Genomic DNA, 17,912 nt, shown 5'->3' with positions numbered 1-17,912 from the left:
TGACCACAGTGAGTGGTAAAATCACGGGTGGTTTTATTTCTTGCCTGTGTGCTTTCAGTCACTCTAGTCAAGCACTTATTTTTGCAATCAGAGAAAATCGTTATAATAGCTATAAAAAATTTTTGACAAAAAATAGTAATACCTCTGAGGTATCCCAAGGATGTGGCTCAGGTCACTGTGAAACTCATCTGGTGAGCTGGCATCTGAGGTCAGGAGGTGACACAACGAGGCCAGGCTGTCTTCTAATAAAAACTGAATTTCTTCCACTACAAAAAGGACAATCAGGCCCATTTTCAGTTTACTCCTCACTGGGCAGTCTATAGGCAAAGAGTCTGCGCTTTTTCTGTCCAGAAACGGTACCATGTGCTTTTTCAGATATTCCCACAGGTCTCTCTTCACCTGATGGTGGGAGAAGAGGAAGATGCATGAACCACAGACTTGAATTCATCGGAAGTGTCCAGAGCTGCCCCAGCACCACAGCTAGGGCAGCAGACCCCATCCGTGCCCCCCGACCACACCTGCGAGAGCCACAGGAGCAGCTGCGGTGCAGCCAAGACCCTGGCATGAGGGCTCAGGCAGGGCCCCTGAGGCTCATCAGGGCTCAGCTTCACCTCAGAAACAGCTCCAGGCTGGCCTGAAACCCACCCAGGCTGCACTGCAGTGTGGGTAAAGGTGCAGTGACAGAGAATGCCCCGTTCCTTCCACTCTCCCTCCAAGGCCAGGGGAGGACTCAGGACTGGTGCTGGGGTGGGGCTCAGATTACAACCAGTAAAAGGAGGAAAATGGGGATGGCAGAGAAATCCCAAGAAACAGTGGCAGGAGAAAAGGCCGGAAAGTTCTACACATTCCCATTTGCAACCTGGCCCACAGAGTCAAGGGGTCACCCGGCCCAGCAGGTAGAGCGGCTGGTGGCAAGCCTGATACCTCTTTCTCCCCATACTGCAAATCGGTCCACGGCTGTGCCCATCCTTCATAAATCATAGACTGTCCCACGACAAAGGAAAACTGCTGGAACTGGGTGAAGAAGCTGTTCAGGTTGATGGTGTCCCAGGTCTGCAGGATGCTGAAGATGCTGTCCAGCACGACCTTAGCGGCAATCTGCTTCCCCTTCACCAGCTCCTTCCTCAACCCGTCTGTGATGTGGTTCATGACTTTCTGTAATTTCCCAGGAGGCCTCATACAAACTATGCCATCATACTGATGCCAGTCTAAGAGGGACAGAAAGAACAAGAGCCTACCTAAGATCATCAAAAGCCTGGAGACCTAGACACTAGCCTAGAAGGCTGATCACGACTGGTACAGAGATGGAGTAAATGGGGCAGAGGAGGCAGGAAGGGAAAAGCAAAAACCCGCACACTGACGACAGCCAGACTCCTCCATCTGACTTCTCACCTGAGGCCGGCCCCGTGCAAACAGACATCCTAGACATCCCACAGTGATGAGTGGAAAGCCCAGGGGCATGGGATGCAGCGGGCCTGAGACTTGCCACGGATCTCTAACTATGTAGCTCAGCAAACTTGATAAACAACTTCCTTAAACATCATCACAAGGAGGTGGAACGTGTCATACAGAAACCGCATCCCTCACTAGCAACTGAGCACTGTCCCGGTCAATCACTGAGTTGGTTTCCTCTGTACTAGGAACGGGACACAGCCCCTGGAGGAAGGTGCAGGCTGCCCAGCAGGCACAGATGGCCCTTGGCATGGTGGCTGACATAGGGCAAGGGTTGAATTCGTGACTGTTTTAGGCTCCATTGCAAACGATATGAGTGCAGACCTCATTACAGAAAACCCAGTGAGGTCGACTGTAAAATAATTAGAAAACCCAAGACGTCATTGAGACGGTCAGAGGCCACATGAAGACATACAAACAGAAGTAAAAATCAGGCAGAGACGGGAAGCACCTGGACAGGCCTCCTGAGCCCCGTGCCGTGCTTTCAACCCACAGTTGTCTAGACTGGCAGGCCCGCCCACCCCAGCTCTGCACCCTGGGCCCAGCAGGGCCTGCAACTGTTTAGTTCTCAACTCGGTCATCACCTCCTTGTGGAAGCTTCTGTCGACCTCCAGGTCAAATCCCCTACCACGTGTTTTTTTTTTTTTTTTTTAGACTGAGTCTCCCTCTGTCGCCCAGACTGGAGTGCAGTGGCGCGATCTCGGCTCACTGCAAGCTCTGCCCCCCAGGTTCGCACCATTCTCCTGCCTCAGCCTCTCGAGTAGCTGGGACTACAGCCGCCCGCCGCCACCACGCCCGGCTAATTTTTTTGTATTTTTAGTAGAGACAGGGTTTCACCGTGTTAGCCAGGATGGTCTCGATCTCCTGACCTCGTGATCCGCCTGCCTCGGCCTCCCAAAGTGCTGGGATTACAGGCGTGAGCCACCGCGCCCGGCCACCACGTGCCCTTTTAACTGAGCCATCAATGCCATGGCATTTATCAGAGCAGGAATTCCATATTTATATATATAGAATTCCATATTTAAATATACTTATAGATGGAATTACTGGACTAATGCCTATTCTCTCAAAGCTTAAGTTCTCAGCGTACACTCTCTAGCTAGTAAAAATCATGTTTGGCTGGGCACGGTGGCTCATGTCTTAATCCCAGCACTTTGGTAGGCCAAGATGGGCGGATTGCTTGAGCCCAGGAGTTCGAGACCAGACTAGGCAACATAGCAAGACCAGTCTCTCCAAAAAAAATATGAAAAATTTGCCAGACATGGTGGCACACGCCTGTAAGCCCAGCGACCTGGGGGGCTGACGGGGAGGATCAGTTGGGCCCTGGCGGTGGAGGCTGTAGTGAGCCGAGATCGTGCCACTGCACTCCAGCTTGGGTGACAGAGAGAGACCCTGTCTCAGAAAAAAAATATATATATATATATGTTTACAAAAATGAAAAAATATATACTCTATAAAGTTCTTAGGACTTCTGTCTTTGTCCAAGGTGGAGTGACAGGGACTAAATTTACATTCTTCCGTATCTGCCTAAAACAACACATAAACAACATAAACAGTAAAACAACTGTTTTCAAGACACTGGACACCGGGGGGCAGAGAGGCCCTGGTCGCCGAGGGAAAGCAACAACCAGTTGACCCCAGCTCACTTCCTTGAGTTTCAGGGTCACTGTGCAGGGAGGGGGAGCGAGGGGAAGCCCAGGACCCCCCAGGTGAGGAGGCGGCACTGGGAGTCCAGGTGATCAACACAGTCAAGTCTTGATCTCTGTCTGTCAAGTTTGCAGACAGAGAACCCAGGTGGGGGACCCCCGAGAGAGGCAGGGAGGGGCGCAGAGGGCTCTGTGAGAAGGGAAGCGCCTGTGTCTATCGACAGATGGGCGGAGGGGCTGGTGTGCTGAGGATGACAGCCAGCAGGAGCCTGCAGACGGGGCTGTGGATGTCATCTCCAGTCAACCATCTGAAAATCTCTAGAGAAGGAGCAAGTCCCAGTGGCCTCCTGGTCACTGCACTTGTCCCTGACCCAGCTCCCAGGCCTTTGCTGCCCCTCTGTTCCCAGCCGCAGCCCTTCTTCTGGCTTCATTTTCTCTCCTTTCCCTTAATTAAAAATCCTTTCCGGCTGGGTGCAGTGGCTTACACCTGTAATCTCAACACTTTGGGAGGTCGAGGAGGGCAGATCACCTGAGGTCAAGGTCCAACATGGTGAAACCCTGTCTCTACTAAAAATACAAAAGTTAGCTGGGGGTGGTGGCAGGCTCCTATAATCCCAGCTACTCGGGAGGCTGAGGCAGGAGAACTGCTTGACCCCGGGAGGCGGAGGTTGCAGTGAGCCGAGATCGCACCACTGTACTCCAGCCTGAGCGACAGACTCCATCTCAAAAAACAAACAAAAAATCCTTTCCATGTTTCCTCCTGCAAGTGAGTGGGTAAGTCACACTGAGCTCAAAGGAGAAGCCAACACATCTTTAACCAACCAGAGACACAACCCAAAGTCAGTGTCACTGAACCTGGAGGCTGGGGCAGGGTCAGTGCAGAGCAAAGAGGACCTCACTGCCCAGGCAAAGTCTGTGCTCTCCAGAGAGACCGTCCAGTGCCGCAGGACTGGCACCTGCACTCCAGAGGGGTGAGCAGACAGCCTGCTGCCACGACTTACCTCCTGAGCCCAGAAGTGAAGATTTTATGAACAGACAGCGGTTGATGTACTCGCCCTCCTTCTGCTGGCGCTTGTAGATGAACTCATATTCAATAGAGCCCTTATTATAAATGACGTACTTGTAAGGAATGTGTTTATCTAGGTGCTTCTTGGAAATGACGACACTGCCATCAACAAGAACGCTGTCATGACGTAAGTCTCTGTGAATGAGCAGGATACGGTTGGTTATCCAAAATTCCTACCCCGGAAATTTTAGTTATTCTCAAACGTAGCATGGAGTGCAAAGCTATAAATTGATATGGACCAAGAGGAGGCAAGGCTGGGTTCAGTGGCCCATGCCTGAAATCCCAACACCATGGGAGGCTGAGGTGGGAGGACTTCTTGAGTCCAGGAGGTCAAGGCTGCATTGACCTGTGATCCCACCACTGCACTCCAGCCTGGGTGACAGAGCAAGACTCTGTCTCAGTTAAACAAAGCTGGGCATGGTGGCCCAGGAGATTGAGGCTGCAGTGAGTGATGATTGCACTCCAGCCTAGGCAACAGAGCAAGATCCCCTCTCTAAAACGAAAAAAAAAATTATAATAAAGAAAGAATACTTTAAAAAAAAAAAAAAAAAGGTCCATGATGGAATATGACACCAAAATGCATGGCCAGGAAGAGCTGTCTGAAATATTCATCTTCCGGAACCCGAAGAATGTCGTCAACTCACTTGATAAAAATTATTTAAAGGCTGGACGCAGTGGCTCATGCCTGTAATCCCAGCACTTTGGGAGGCCTAGGCGGGCGGATCACCTGAGGTCAGGAGTTTGAGACTAGCCTAGCCAGCATTTAGTAGAAACTGCATCTCTACTAAAAATACAAAAATTAGCCAGGCATGGTGGTGGACGCCTGTAATCCCAGCTACTTGGGAGCTGAGGCATGAGAATCGCTTGAACCCAGGAGGCGGAGGCTGCAGTGAGCTGAGATCGTGCCACCACACTCCAGCCTGGGTGACACAGCAAGACTCTGTCTCAAAAAAAAAAAAAAAAAAAAAAAATTTTTTTTTAAATACGTGTCACAGGCTGGGCATCCTATGCCTTCCCTGAGGGATTCCTCCCAAGCGTACAGACACGCTCACCTGGTGCAGTGCAGCTCACAGACATCCCTGGCCCATTTCGGCTCCCCAAATTCTCCTCCTCCTCTGATGAAGACTTTATGGTGGTCGGAATTGAATGAGAAATGATGAGAGATGACGGCGTGGAAGTACACGGTGACTCCTCCGCCCGGGCTCAGCGTGCTGGTGGGAAACCAAAACAGAAATCTGATTCTCGTGAGATCTGTCCACCTGCCATGTGCATGCACACAGATGCACACACACATGTGCACACATACACGTGCATGCAGGCGCACGTGCATGCACACATGCACTCACACACACACATGCACTCACACACGCACATGCACACACACGCACACGCACACACACGCACACGCACACACACTCACACACACATGCACACACACACACATGCACACTGGCATGCACACACGCGCACACACACACGCACACACACTCACAAGCACACGTACACGCACACACGCACTCACACACATACACATGTACATGCATACGCACACACACGTGAACACACGTGCACATGAACGTACACATACATGCACACACACCCACATGCACACACACAGGCACATGGTCCTTGTGTTCGTAATGCACATTATCACACCCCAGCAAACATGTAAGCACGTCCGCGTCTGACACACTATCCCCCATGGGGTCCTCTCTTCGCTGCCTCCAAAATGGAGGAAGAAGAGGTGGCCAATCCCTGCCCATCTCTGAAGTGCTGGGGACAGTGGCGGGAGGCACCAGCAGGTGTCTGGGCCAGAACAGCCCCTCTCCTGGGTTCCCAAAGGCCCACGCTGGCTCCAGGATCCCAGGGGCTATTAGGAAACAAGAAACTGGCACAGGTGCCTGCTCCTGTCCACCTCCTAAGTGGGCCCCTTTTCCCCCAAAGTTAAACTTGCCAAATCAGCTGACTAGAAGGGCAGCCTGGATGTCCCCTGGGAGTTGTGCAGGGCTCTCAGGCAGGGTCTCCTTTGCCTCCTTGCGGGGGCATCCCTACCTTGTCTTCATTTCCTGGACACCTGTTTTCTGTTTTTTTTGCTTCTCCTTTTTCACAGCAGCTGCACTTCTGTTCTTCCCCTCTGGATTCTTGAGGTCTTCAGGCTCCCCTCGTTCATTTTTACCGACTTTTTCTCCAGCAGCAGCCGTCTCGTCCTTGGTCTCAGCTTCCTGGAACAAGGAAACAAACCCTGACCTTCAAGGCCGGCCTCCACATTTTCTTTTCTTTTTTTTTTTTTTTTTTTTTGAGACAGAGTCTCCCTCTTATTACCAAGGCTGGAGTGCAGTACTGCGATCTCAGCTCACTGCAAGCTCCGCCTCCCAGGCTCAAGGAATTCTCCTGCGACAGCCTCCCGGGTAGCTGGGATTACAGGCACACACCACCACGGCCGGCTAATTTTTGTATTTTTAGTAGAGATGGGGTTTCACCATGTTGGCCAGGCTGGTCTTGAACTCCTGACCTCAGGTGATGCACCCACCTGGGCCCCCCAAAGTGCAGGGATTATAGGTGTGAGCTACCACGCCCAGCCCAGCCTCCACATTGACCCCTACAGGGGATGCTTCTCACAGCGGCCAGAGTGGTCACCCTTCCCTGCTCAGGACCTTCCACTGCCGCTGGGGCCACTAATCACGGCCTCCAGAGGCGCCGCTCTCCATCCTCATCGGTGGCCCCCTCCTCCCCCAACTCCTCCTGGGGGCACTGGCGTCCCTGCCGCTCTGGGGACAGGCCCACCCCACACTACCCCAGGGCCTCTGCACATGACCTTCCCCTTGTCTGGGACACATCCCAGACACCTCCGGGGACCATCCCTCACCACCTCCTCAGAGAGGCCTTGCCTGGCCACTCGGGCTGTGGGGGCCACGGTACCTCGGGGCCCACCTGGGTGCCCTCTCTCCCCTCCGTCCCTCCCTCCACGCTCTTCTTACTGCTGAAGCCGGTTTCCTGACTGTCTCTCCGCTAGAATGTGAGCACCCCGAAGGCCAGAGCTTTGTCTGAATCACGGCTATATCCCCAGCACTTAAATACTTGCTGAATAATTAAATGAAAGAGGCGCAGCCGTGAGCAGGAGGAGGGCCTCCTGGAGCCGGCAGGCAGGAAGGAGACGCACCTGGCAGTGTGTTTTGGAAGCAGGAGTAGTTGCTGGCGGCTCTTTCGTTCTCTGGGTCTTCTCTTTCACTTCCTCCCCGGCCCCTTTAACTGCATTGGCTGGCTGAGCTGCAGCATCAACTGCCTGAAAGACCCCAAACGCCAGAGCCAAGGTGACAAAATGGGCCAGGGTGACTCCGACTCAATGGTTTAAGGGGCAGCATCCACCACAAGCCGAGGGACAGGGTGGGCCGGCATCCCTGGTGGAGGGGCAGCCCTCCCACTCCCACCCAGGGAGCAGGGCCCAGAGGACGCCCTCCCTGGCAAGGAAGCAACGCCAGCACCTTGCAGCAGAGCCCAGGTGCCGAGAGCTCGGTGCCACTCCGGGGCCACCTCTCCCGGATGACTCACCGTAGAGGCTGGGGCCCCTGCCTGCTGCTGGGTGGTCTGCGGTTCTGTCCCAGGCTCAGAGCTGCCACCTTTTGACTCAGGCAACAGGAGTGCCTGGGCAGCATCTTCAGTCCTAGAATGGCCTTCACCAGCAGAGGTGGGGGGACCGGTCCCCTCCTGGGACAGGCCTCTGCCCCCAGAGGGGATGGAAGCGTCCTGGTCCTCCCCTTCCGTGTGGTCCTGGGATTGGGGGCTGCTCTGAGCCTCACTTCCTGTGGCCACTCCTGCCTCTCCCAAAGCCTGAGCCTGCAGGGGGCTGTCGCCAACCTTGGTGGGCGCAAAGAGGCCGTCACCCTCCAGTGGCGTGGTGGCTGTGCCCAGGGGCTGGCTCAGCTGGCCAGTGGGGCCACTCTGCTGGGCTTGGCTGTGGGGCAGGGCTGTGTCCTGAGGCCTCGGGTTTGAAAGCAAAGTCAGGTGACAGGGGCTGGCAGGAGACAGGGGCGAGGAAGCCAGCTCTGAGGAATCGGAGTTGTTCCGTCTCTTTTCCTTCTTCCTTTTCTTCTTTTTGCTCTAAACAGAAAGAGAGACACTCACTTTATTTCTTAGAGTTACTCCACTCTAGCCCATGTTTCCCTCCAACTTTCTCTTCCATTTCTCAACTACATCAAGCTTGGCTCGACCAAAGTACCTAACATCTGTTAAATCTGCAATTTCCTGGAAAGAGTGAAATTAAGAAACAGAAGTGGGGGGTGGGCAGGGTCGGGGCAAAGGTCACGGCCGGGCTGAGACCCTCACACGGGCTCACTGCTTATTGGACATCCGCTGAGATGGATTTTTATTTATTTATTTATTTGAGACAAGGTCTCCCTCTGTCGCCCAGGCTGGAGTGTAGTGGTGCAAACCCGGCTCACTGTAACCTTGACCTCCTGGACTCAAGTGATCCCTCCCCTATCAACCTCCTGAGTAGATGAGACTATAGGTGGGCATCACTGCGCCCAGCTAATTGTTTGTTTGTTTGTTTTTGGTAGAAACGGGGTTTCATCATGTTGCCCAAGCTAGTTTTGAACTCTCAGCCTCAAGCGATCTGCCCATCTCGGCCTCCCAAATTCCTGGGATTACAAGCGCGAACCACCGTTCCCAGCTGGTTTTAAAAAATGCTCTGTAGAGACAGAGTCTCACCATGTTGCTCAGGCTGGTCTCTAACACCTAGGCTCAGGCAATCCTCCCATCTTGGCCTGCTAAAGTGTGGGATTACACACGTGAGCCACCGTGCCTGGCCTGGTTTTGAACATCAGAAAGCACACACAGGCTTTCCACGTTTTATGCACCTCTATAAAAATATTTCGTACATAAAATTTTAAATGAGAAGGATGAGACAAAAAATGAGTAGCAGCTCCCACCACACCCTCAGCAGGCACAGCCAGGCTCAAAGGCACATCCAGGTTCAGGGGTACGGTCCCCACCTTGGAACCAGGACTGCAGCTGGTGGGAGGAGACTACCAGGACCCTGGGACCCCACAGGCATCTCCCAGGGGGCAGAACTCAGGGGTGCATGCTGATCGGATCAGTACAGGAAAGTGATTTGTAGCTCCCCTGAAACCTGGTGGTGTGTGATGAGGGCTCTGAACTGCCAGGCAGCAGGTGTGAACCTGTGCCCACTCCACGCCCCCCACCTCCTGCACCCACATACCCGGGAAGACCTGCACACACTGAGGTGCAGCCCAGGGGCGAATCCACCCTCTCCTCAGCAACTGGTAACCAGGGGACCAGGAAACGCCACAGGATCCTGTCACTGCCACTTCAGGAGCCCCTCGGCTGATGGCTGGCCCCTGTGTGGCCCCAGGAGGAGGCTGCATTCCCACCCACCCAGGGCATGACGAGGCTGCAGCTGGACAGGGCTGCACCCCAGGGCTTCCCCAGGCCACAGCTTGGCTCCAGCCTCCCGCTCGGCCTGTGTCCGATGCCGACCCCAGGCCACCAACCCACCACACCGCTGAGAGCACCTGGTCCCATTCCTGGGAGCAAGCACCGCCGCTGAAACGGCACACTTGGTGCGTTTGGGTGCGGGCAGGGGAGACTCACTCCCAGCACAGGCTGACTCTAAAACAGGGCCTCACTGAGATCTGGCCACTGCACTCCATCCTGGGCGACAGAGTGAGACTCCATCTCAAAAATAAAAAAATAGGTCGGGTGCGGTGGCTCAGGCCTGTAATCCTAGCACTTTGGGAGGCCGAGGCAGGCGGATCACTGGAGGTCAGGAGTTCGCCACAGCCTGGCCAACATGGTGAGATCCCCCGTCTCCACTAAACATACCAAAAATTAGCTGGGTGTGGTGGCGGGCGCCTGTAATCCCAGCTACTTGGGAGGCTGAGGCAGGAGAATCGCTTGAACCCAGGAGGTGGAGGTTACAGTCAGCCGATATTACGCAACTGCACTCCACCCTGAGCAATAGAGCAAGACCCAGTCTCAAAAAAAAAAAAAAGCCAACTGCAGAAGCAACTGCAGAAGAAGAGTCTGGGGCTGGCACCCAGCACTGGAGGGTGGCTGGGCCCCAGGACAGGCTGTCATCAAGACAGGTGTCAGCCTCTGAATGATAGGCTGGTCGGCTGCCGGGGGACCTGCTGAGAGGGGGAAGCAAGAGGCCATCAAGAAACAGGCAGGTGCTGCACAACCCTTCACTGCAGGCACCCATCGTCCTCAGTGTGCTGAGGAGACCTGGCAGGTGGGGTCCGAGCCGTGAAGACAGCCTCGCCTCGGAGAGGCGATGACACTGTCCCTGCCCGGCCAGCTGCCTGGTACCTCCAGGACTGCCATGCAGTGGCATCTGGACTCGGTTTAGAGGGCCTGCCTGAGTTCCCATCCAGCTCACCCCATGCTGCAATGGCTGGGCAACTCCAGGTGGGTCACTGAGCCACCGTGGGCCTCAGTTTCCCCATCTTTAAAGTGGAGACGCAGATGTGTCCACATCAGGGCATCACTGAGGGTGACCAAATGGGACAAAGCACACGGGGAGTTGTAGGACATTGCCTGGCACACGCAAGGCCCCCATCAGTGATGCTGTGGTCACAGCCACTGTCCACACACAGCAGGTGTTTGTGGCCACCTGGTGACAGCGCTGGATGGCCCATCCTGGGGAATGGTCCCTTGGCTCTCCCTGTTCTCGGCCGCATGGTTTGAGTAACATCAGCTTTACTCCAGGCCCCAGGGGCAGCTCTTGTGCGTGGGCTGGTGTCAACCACTGACGTCTATCATCCTGGCCATGGGGACCCACTGGGGGATTGGACCGTGAGCCAATCAGAGCCAATGAGATTTGAGGAAACGCTTCCTCTCTCCAGAGGAATCAATCACCAGAGGAGGCGCTCTCTTGTCCCCTGAAGGACAGAGTAGCAGGTGGATCACAGGGGAAGCCACTGTGTGGCACGAGGGAGTAACGGGAAACAGCTGATGAGAGGCTCAGTGGGGAAGCCACGTCTGTCTGGAAGGCAGAGTAGACAGGGCCGGAGATGCCTGCACCAAGCCCCACCTGCAGGCTCAGGGCCCATCAGGTGTATCTATAATAGACTCCCTCAATGGGATTAGAAAGGCGGAGCTGGGCTTTCCATTATTTGCAATTCAAAGGCTTTTTTTTATTTTTCTTTTTTTGAGATGGAGTCTCGCTCTGTCACCCAGGCTGGAGGGCAGTGGCGCAATCTCAGCTCACTGCAACCTCTGTTTCCTGGGTTCATGCGATTCTCCTGCCTCAGCCTCCTGAGTAGCTGGGATTACAGGCTCAGGCCACCACACCCAGCTATTTTTGTTTTGTTTTTGTTTTTTGAGACGAGGTTTCGCTCTTGTTGCCCAGGCTGGAGTGCAATGGCATGATCTGAGCCCATTGCAACCTCCGCCTCCCCGGTTCAGGTGATCATCCTGCCTCAGCCTCCCAAGTAGCTGGGATTACAGGCACCTGCCATATGCCCGGCTAATTTTTTTTTTCTTTTTTTTTTTTTTTGTATTTTTGTACAGACAGCATTTCACCATGTTGGCCAGGCTGGTCTTGAACTGACCTCACGTGATCTGCCCGCCTCGGCCTCCCAAAGTGCTGGGATTCCAGGCATGAGCTACCGTCCCCGGCCACGATTTTCATATTTTTAGTACAGATGGGGTTTCACTATGTTGGCCAGCTAGTCTTGAACTCCTGACCTCAGGTGATCCACCCACCTCGGCCTCCCAAAGTGCCATGATTACAGGTGTGAGCCACTGTGCCTGGCCATAACCCAAAGATTTCTAATGGTTAAAATAATCAAATCTCAAATTAAGTTTAAGTTTTTCCCTAATTATGAAAGTTGAAAATAAGCCAAGGTCATGGATGCTCTAGCAGCTTCGATGACATAATCAGGCTCTGGCAGAAAGTGAGAATCCTCAGGCTCTGGACCGCCAAGTCACAGCCCGGAACAGGAGGAGCCCACTGAGGCAGGCCCCTGGCCACCCCCCACCTCCCACCAGCATGGAAGATGCAGGCCCCCTACCACTTCTTTCCTTGATGTAGGAAAGGGCTCAGACCTTAGGAATAGCTGCCAGCAGCCCTCCCCAGGGCCTGCCTTGCAGGAGGGGAGTGGCCAGCCAGGAAGAAACAGCAGCAGCAGCAGCACACGGAGGTTGGGCAGAGCCCGGGGAGGCTGGAGGCAGGGGTCAGGCCTGGCCTCACTCCCTCTGCCCACAACACGGGGCTGTGGAAAGACTGCAGTAAACGCAGAGGCAACTGCAGGAGAGACCCTTGGAGGGACCGTGATCCAGTTCCTGGAAGACCACTGCCCTCAAGCCGCCATCCCAGACCCTCTTTTTAATAGAAACAAAACCAACCATCTGACATCATCGCAACTGCAGGGCTGAGGCCTCGGAGGAGCAGCCCCAGGCTCACCCCCCTCAGCTCTTCCCGTGTGAACTGACACCTGGCCCTGAATTAGGGACCACTTACTTCTTGGTGAGGACTGGCCGAGTGCCCCGGTAGGCGCCCTGTGAGTGGGGTGTGTGTGTGTGTTGGGTGTGTGTGTGCTGGGGGTGAGTGGGGTGTGTGTTGGGTGTGTGTGAGTGGTATGAGTGGGATGTGTGTGTGTTGGGGGTGAGTGGGCTGTGTGTGTTGGGTGTGTGTGAGTGGGGTGAGCGGGGTGTGTGGGGGAGGGTGTGTGAGTGGGGTGTGTGTGTGTTGGGTGTGTGTGAGTGGGGTGTGTGTGAGTGGGGTGAGTGGGGTGTGTGGGGGGGTGTGTGAGTGGGGTGTGTGTGTTTGGTGTGTGAGTGGTGTGAGTGGGGTGTGTGTGGGGGTGTGTGACTGGTGTGAGTGGGGTGTGTGTGTGTCGGGGGTGAGTGGGGTGTGTGTGTTGGGTGTGTGTGAGTGGGGTGAGTGGGGTGTGTGTGTGTTGGGGGTGAGTGGGGTGTGTGTGTTGGGTGTGTGTGAGTGGGGTGAGTGGGGTGTGTGGGGGGGTGTGAGTGGGGTGTGTGTGTTGGGTGTGTGAGTGGGGGTGAGTGGGCTGTGTGTTGGGTGTGTGTGAGTGGGGTGAGTGGGGTGTTTGTGTGGGGGTGTGAGTGGGGTGTGTGTGTGTTGGGTGTGTGAGTGGTGTGAGTGGGGTGTGTGTGTGTTGGGTGTGTGAGTGGGGTGAGTGGGGTGTGTGTGCATTGGGGGTGAGTGGGGTGTGTGTGTCTGTTGGGTGTGTGTGAGTGGGGTGAGTGGGGTATGTGTGTGCTGGGGGTGAGTGCAGTGTGTGTTGGGTGTGTGTGAGTGGGGTGAGTGGGGTGTGTGTGTGGGGGGATGTGTAAGGGGTGTGTGTGTTGGGTGTGTGACTGGGGGGTGAGTGGGGTGTGTGTGTGTTGGGTGTGTATGAGTGGGGTGAGTGGGGTGTTTGGGGGTGTGAGTGGGGTGTGTGTGTGTGTTGGGTGTGTATGAGTGGGGTGAGTGGGGTGTTTGGGGGTGTGAGTGGGGTGTGTGTGTGTGTTGGGTGTGTAGGAGTGGGGTGAGTGGGGTGTTTGGGGGTGTGAGTGGGGTGTGTGTGTGTGTTGGGTGTGTAGGAGTGGGGTGTGTGTGTGTTGGGTGTGTAAGCAGGGTGAGTGGGGTCTGTGTGTGTTGGGTGTGTGTGAGTGGTGTGAGTGGGGTGTGTGTTGGGTGTGTGTCAGTGGGGTGAGTGGGGTGTGTGTTGGGGGTGTGTGTGAGTGGGGTGAGTGGGGTGTGTGTGTGTTGGGTAGGTGAGTGGGGTGTGTGTGTTGGGTATGTGTGTTGGGGGTGTGTGAGTGGTGTGAGTGGGGTGTGTGTGTTGGCTGTGAGTGGGGTATGTGTGTGTGGAGGGTATGTGTGTGGGGGGAGTGTGGGTGATGTGAGTGGGGTATGTGTATGTGTTGGGTGTGTGTGAGTGGGGTGAGTGGGGTATGTGTGTTGGGTGTGTGAGTGGTGTGAGTGGTGTATGTGTATGTGGAGGGTATTTGTGTTTGGGGGAGTGTGAGTGGTATGAGTGGGGTGTGTGTGTGTCGGGGGTGAGTGGGGTATGTGTGTTGGTTGTGTGTGAGTGGGGTGAGTGGAGTGTGTGTGTGGGGGTGTGTGAGTGGTGTGAGTGGGGTGTGTGTGTGTTGGGGGTGAGTGGGGTGTGTGAGTGGGGTGTGTATCGGGGGTGTGTGAGTGGTGTGAGAGGGGTGTGTATGTGTTGGGTGTGTGTGAGTGGGGTGAGTGGGGTGTGTGCGTGTTGAGTGTGTGTGAGTGGTGTCAGTGGGGTGTGTGGGGGGTGTGTGAGTAGTGTGAGTGGGGTGTGTGTTGGTGGTGATTGGGGTGTGTGTTGGGTGTGTGTGAGTGGGGTGAGTGGGGTGTGTGTGGGGGGGTGTGTGTGAGTGGGGTGAGTGGGGTGTGTGTGGGGGGGTGTGTGTGAGTGGAGTGAGTGGGATGTGTGTGTGTTGGGGGTGAGTGGGGTGTGTGTGTGTTGGGTGTGTGTGAGTGGGGTGAGTGGGGTGTGTGTGGGGTGGGTATGTGAGTGGTGTGAGTGGGGTGTGTGTGGGGGGGTGTGTGAGTGGGGTGAGTGGAGTGTGTGTGTTTTACCCAAATGCTGAGCCCATGGTCCAGACGCCCCACTTTCCACACCCGTGTGTACACCCTGACCAACATGCTCCGGTCCGCATATGCAGTGTCCTAACTCCAGCTCACATCTCATGTTCCGTGCGCATCCCCAGGTCGTGCCTCTGTTACTCCGTGGGAATGTCTCCACCTGCGTACGTTGACAGCTTTACTATAAATCTCCCATCCACGTACGTTGACAGCTTTACTATAAATCTCCCATCCATTTCTCCTCTTCACATCCGTTAAGTATCCTCACCAATTTATAGTTTAAAATCTGTCAACTTCCAAAAATACAAAACCAGGCTAGGGTGGTGGTTTATGCCTGTAATCCCTGCACTTTGGGAGGCTGGGGCGGGAGAATCGCTTGAGCCCAGGAGTTTGAGACCAGCGTAGGTAACATAGCAAGACCCCATCTCTAACAAAAATTTTAAAAATTAATTGGGTGTGGTGGTGCACACCTGTAGTCCCAGCTACTCGGGAGGCTGAGGCACGAGGATTGCTTGAGCCCAAGAAGTCAAGGCTGCAATGAGCTGTGATTTTGCCACTGTGCTCCAGCCTGGGACACAGGGCGAGACCCTGCCTCAAAATAAAAACAAAAACAAAACCCACCAAACCCATTCAGAGCTACACTACTGTTATACATTAATTAGTTGGTTAAGTTCCTGTGTCACTCTGGGTGACAGCAGACATCTCTGCAGTGCTAAACCTTCCATGTTCTCTCTGGGGAAGGGCCCACCTCTCCACTGACTTCACTGTCCGCTGAGCCCGAGCCTTCTCCTCGCATGGCCTATGAATCCATCCTTTATTTTACAAGTTGCTTCTCATATTTTTATTGCTATTGTGAATGAGCTCTCCACCCACACTGTGCCTTAGGTCTGGGTAAGTCCAGCCCCGTGTGGACGCTGCCTTCATTTCCCAAGAGCTGCAAGAGTGGGCTCACGGCCAAGCCCCAGCCCACAGAGGAAAGAGCATGCCTGCCTTGAAGGCTTCTGCCTACACCTAAGACCTAGGACTGACCGCAGGTGGTGGATGCTCGGTAAATCTCCCTTCAATGACCACGTGACCATCTCGATGGGCCGGGGCGGGGGGCGGGGAGCGCGGCGGGGGGAAGGCAGGGAGGCTGTCGCCCTCTGTAACAAAGTAATAAACTTCACAAGCATCACTCTTCAAGGTATGAAGCTCCCTTGCTTTTCCCCAAAAGCAAAAGTCCTTTCATGACATGTGTTAGCTAATTTCATTTTTGATACTATTAGTGAGTCCTGTAATACTCCTAAATGCTATAGAAAAAGTCAGGATTTGGGGCAGGCACAGTGGCTCACGTCTGTAATCCCAGCATTTTGGAAGGCCGAGATGGGTGGATCATTTGAGGCCAGGAGTTCGAGACCAGCCTGGCCAACATGGTGAAACCCCGTCTCTACTAAAAATACACAAAAAAAGTAGCCGGGCGTGGTGGCAGGCGCCTGTAATCCCAGCTACTCAGGAGGGTGAGGCAGGAGAATCGCTTGAACCCTGCATGCGGAGGTTGCAGTGAGCTGAGATCGTGCCACTGCACTCCAGCTTGTGCGACAGAGCGAGACTCTGTCTCAAAAAAATAAAAAAAAAGAAGGAAAGAAAAGAAAAAGTCAAGATTTCAACTTCCAGAAACCAGAGACTAAACTGAGCAGGGCTTCCACTACACCCCCATTGTGGCGCGCGCCATCCAAGACCTTGTGTTCAGGCAGAGGCCCGGTCAGGCCCCCACCTGCCTGGGCCTGGCCCTCTAGGCCCCCTTGGGCTCCCCTGCTGCTCTCTGTGGTGAAGCCTGTGTTGCTGGTGGAGCTTTAGCCAGGTGAGTGCAGCCAGGTTAAGTTTCTCCAGGTGTGCAAGGGGACAGCTGCACGGAGTAAAAAGGCAAGTGGAAGGATGGGGGTCAGAAGGGCAAGCACAATAAAGCTGAAATTCACCACTAGCAAAACGTCCTCAGAGTCACAAGAGCCAAGCCTGAATCAGCGTTGCTCTGTCACAGACCAAGGGTGACCCGAGAACACCCATCCTGGGCAGCCTTCCTCGACTGGCAGGGACTCGAGGGCTGGAAGTGCAAGGTGGCCATGCCGGGCTGTGCCAGCATGCACGGGGGCGGGGAGCGTTCTGCCCAACTATTGACTCAGACTACCTGCTCACAGTCTGCAGAAGGCACGCCGGCGGCCTCAAGCAGGGCTGCATCCTGCTTCCTTCTCTTGCTGGGTATGGCATTAGCAGCTTCCCACTCATCGGATATGAGGTCTACAGTAGCATCTACCAAAACCTCTGACGCAGCTCCCTGTTGAAACACGACCCCCTTCAGACAGGGCAGGGCTGTGCACCCCACGCACAGCTCCAGCAGACTCGCAAAGACCCCACCTCAGGGCCACCTCCTCTCGGGAAGGCCCAGGCAGGGACACCCACGTGTGGGCACTGACCAGCTTCCCAGCACCCTCTGCCTCCAGGGCCCATGGACAGGAGGGTGTGGGAAGATGAAGAAGCAGCTCCTGCAGATGTGCAGGGCAAATCCACATAAGAGGAGAACTGCCCACACCAGAGGCGGCACCCTGCCAGGTTCACGGCACTCTGCCAAGCTGTCAGCACCCTACCAGGCTCCCAGCGCCCCTGGGCCTCCACACGAATGACTTGGCTTGTGCTCAGAGCACAGATGCACTGCAGAGACAGACCCAGAAGGTACAGGCAGGCCCGGGCACCCCAGGGCCAGCCGGGCCAGGCCTCCCGAGCCCCTAGAGGCGGAGGCGGGCAGTCTGGCCCCACGGCGGGCATGCTCATCCGGCACCTCCCTTCCACACCAGGCATCGCCAGGAGACCTCACAGCAAGACGCCCAGCAGGAAGCTGAGGAAGGGAAGCTCCACCAGCAGCCTCCTGGCCTGCCGATGCCTCCAACCCAAATGACCCCTGGCTCCAGCAGTCTCCTCTTCCCTCACCACAGGAAGTACAACCCAGCAGCCAAGCCGAGCAGCCTCTCCAGAGGAAGAATCCACAAAGGACACCCGGTTAGTCAGCAACCAGCGGCCGCCAAAGGAGAGGCCAAGTGGAGGACGGCTGTGCCAAGGGACGGGCGCGGGCCCCTCTCTGTGCGCCCTCTCCCCCTCCACCCACCCCATGAATGCAGGTGAGGGCTGACCA

At 55.2% G+C, this 17,912-nt stretch overlaps 1 protein-coding gene across 6 annotated transcripts in view; it reads right to left on the bottom strand.

Annotated features, from left to right (window-relative positions):
* The window catches only part of RNF213 (ring finger protein 213), a 133,237-nt gene that overhangs the window by 98,701 nt on the left and 16,624 nt on the right, over positions 1-17,912 (bottom strand). For 3 of the 6 annotated variants that reach the window (XM_063617267.1, XM_055241778.2, XM_055241779.2), the window contains 8 exons: positions 16,914-17,060; positions 7,714-8,262; positions 7,325-7,447; positions 6,217-6,386; positions 5,217-5,375; positions 4,100-4,299; positions 925-1,208; positions 143-399 (listed from right to left, as the gene is read on the bottom strand). In XM_063617267.1, coding sequence (XP_063473337.1) covers positions 143-399; positions 925-1,208; positions 4,100-4,299; positions 5,217-5,375; positions 6,217-6,386; positions 7,325-7,447; positions 7,714-8,262; positions 16,914-17,060 — 1,889 coding nt within the window. The remainder of the gene's footprint in view (positions 1-142; positions 400-924; positions 1,209-4,099; positions 4,300-5,216; positions 5,376-6,216; positions 6,387-7,324; positions 7,448-7,713; positions 8,263-16,913; positions 17,061-17,912) is intronic. The other 3 variants (XM_063617268.1, XM_063617269.1, XM_055241780.2) reach the window with 1 other exon arrangement.

Source organism: Symphalangus syndactylus, chromosome 14 (assembly GCF_028878055.3).
Source record: "Symphalangus syndactylus isolate Jambi chromosome 14, NHGRI_mSymSyn1-v2.1_pri, whole genome shotgun sequence".
NCBI classification, from domain to species: Eukaryota; Metazoa; Chordata; class Mammalia; order Primates; family Hylobatidae; genus Symphalangus; species Symphalangus syndactylus.
Note: the sequence above shows the minus strand (reverse complement) of the source record. Positions and strands in the feature narration are given on the sequence as shown.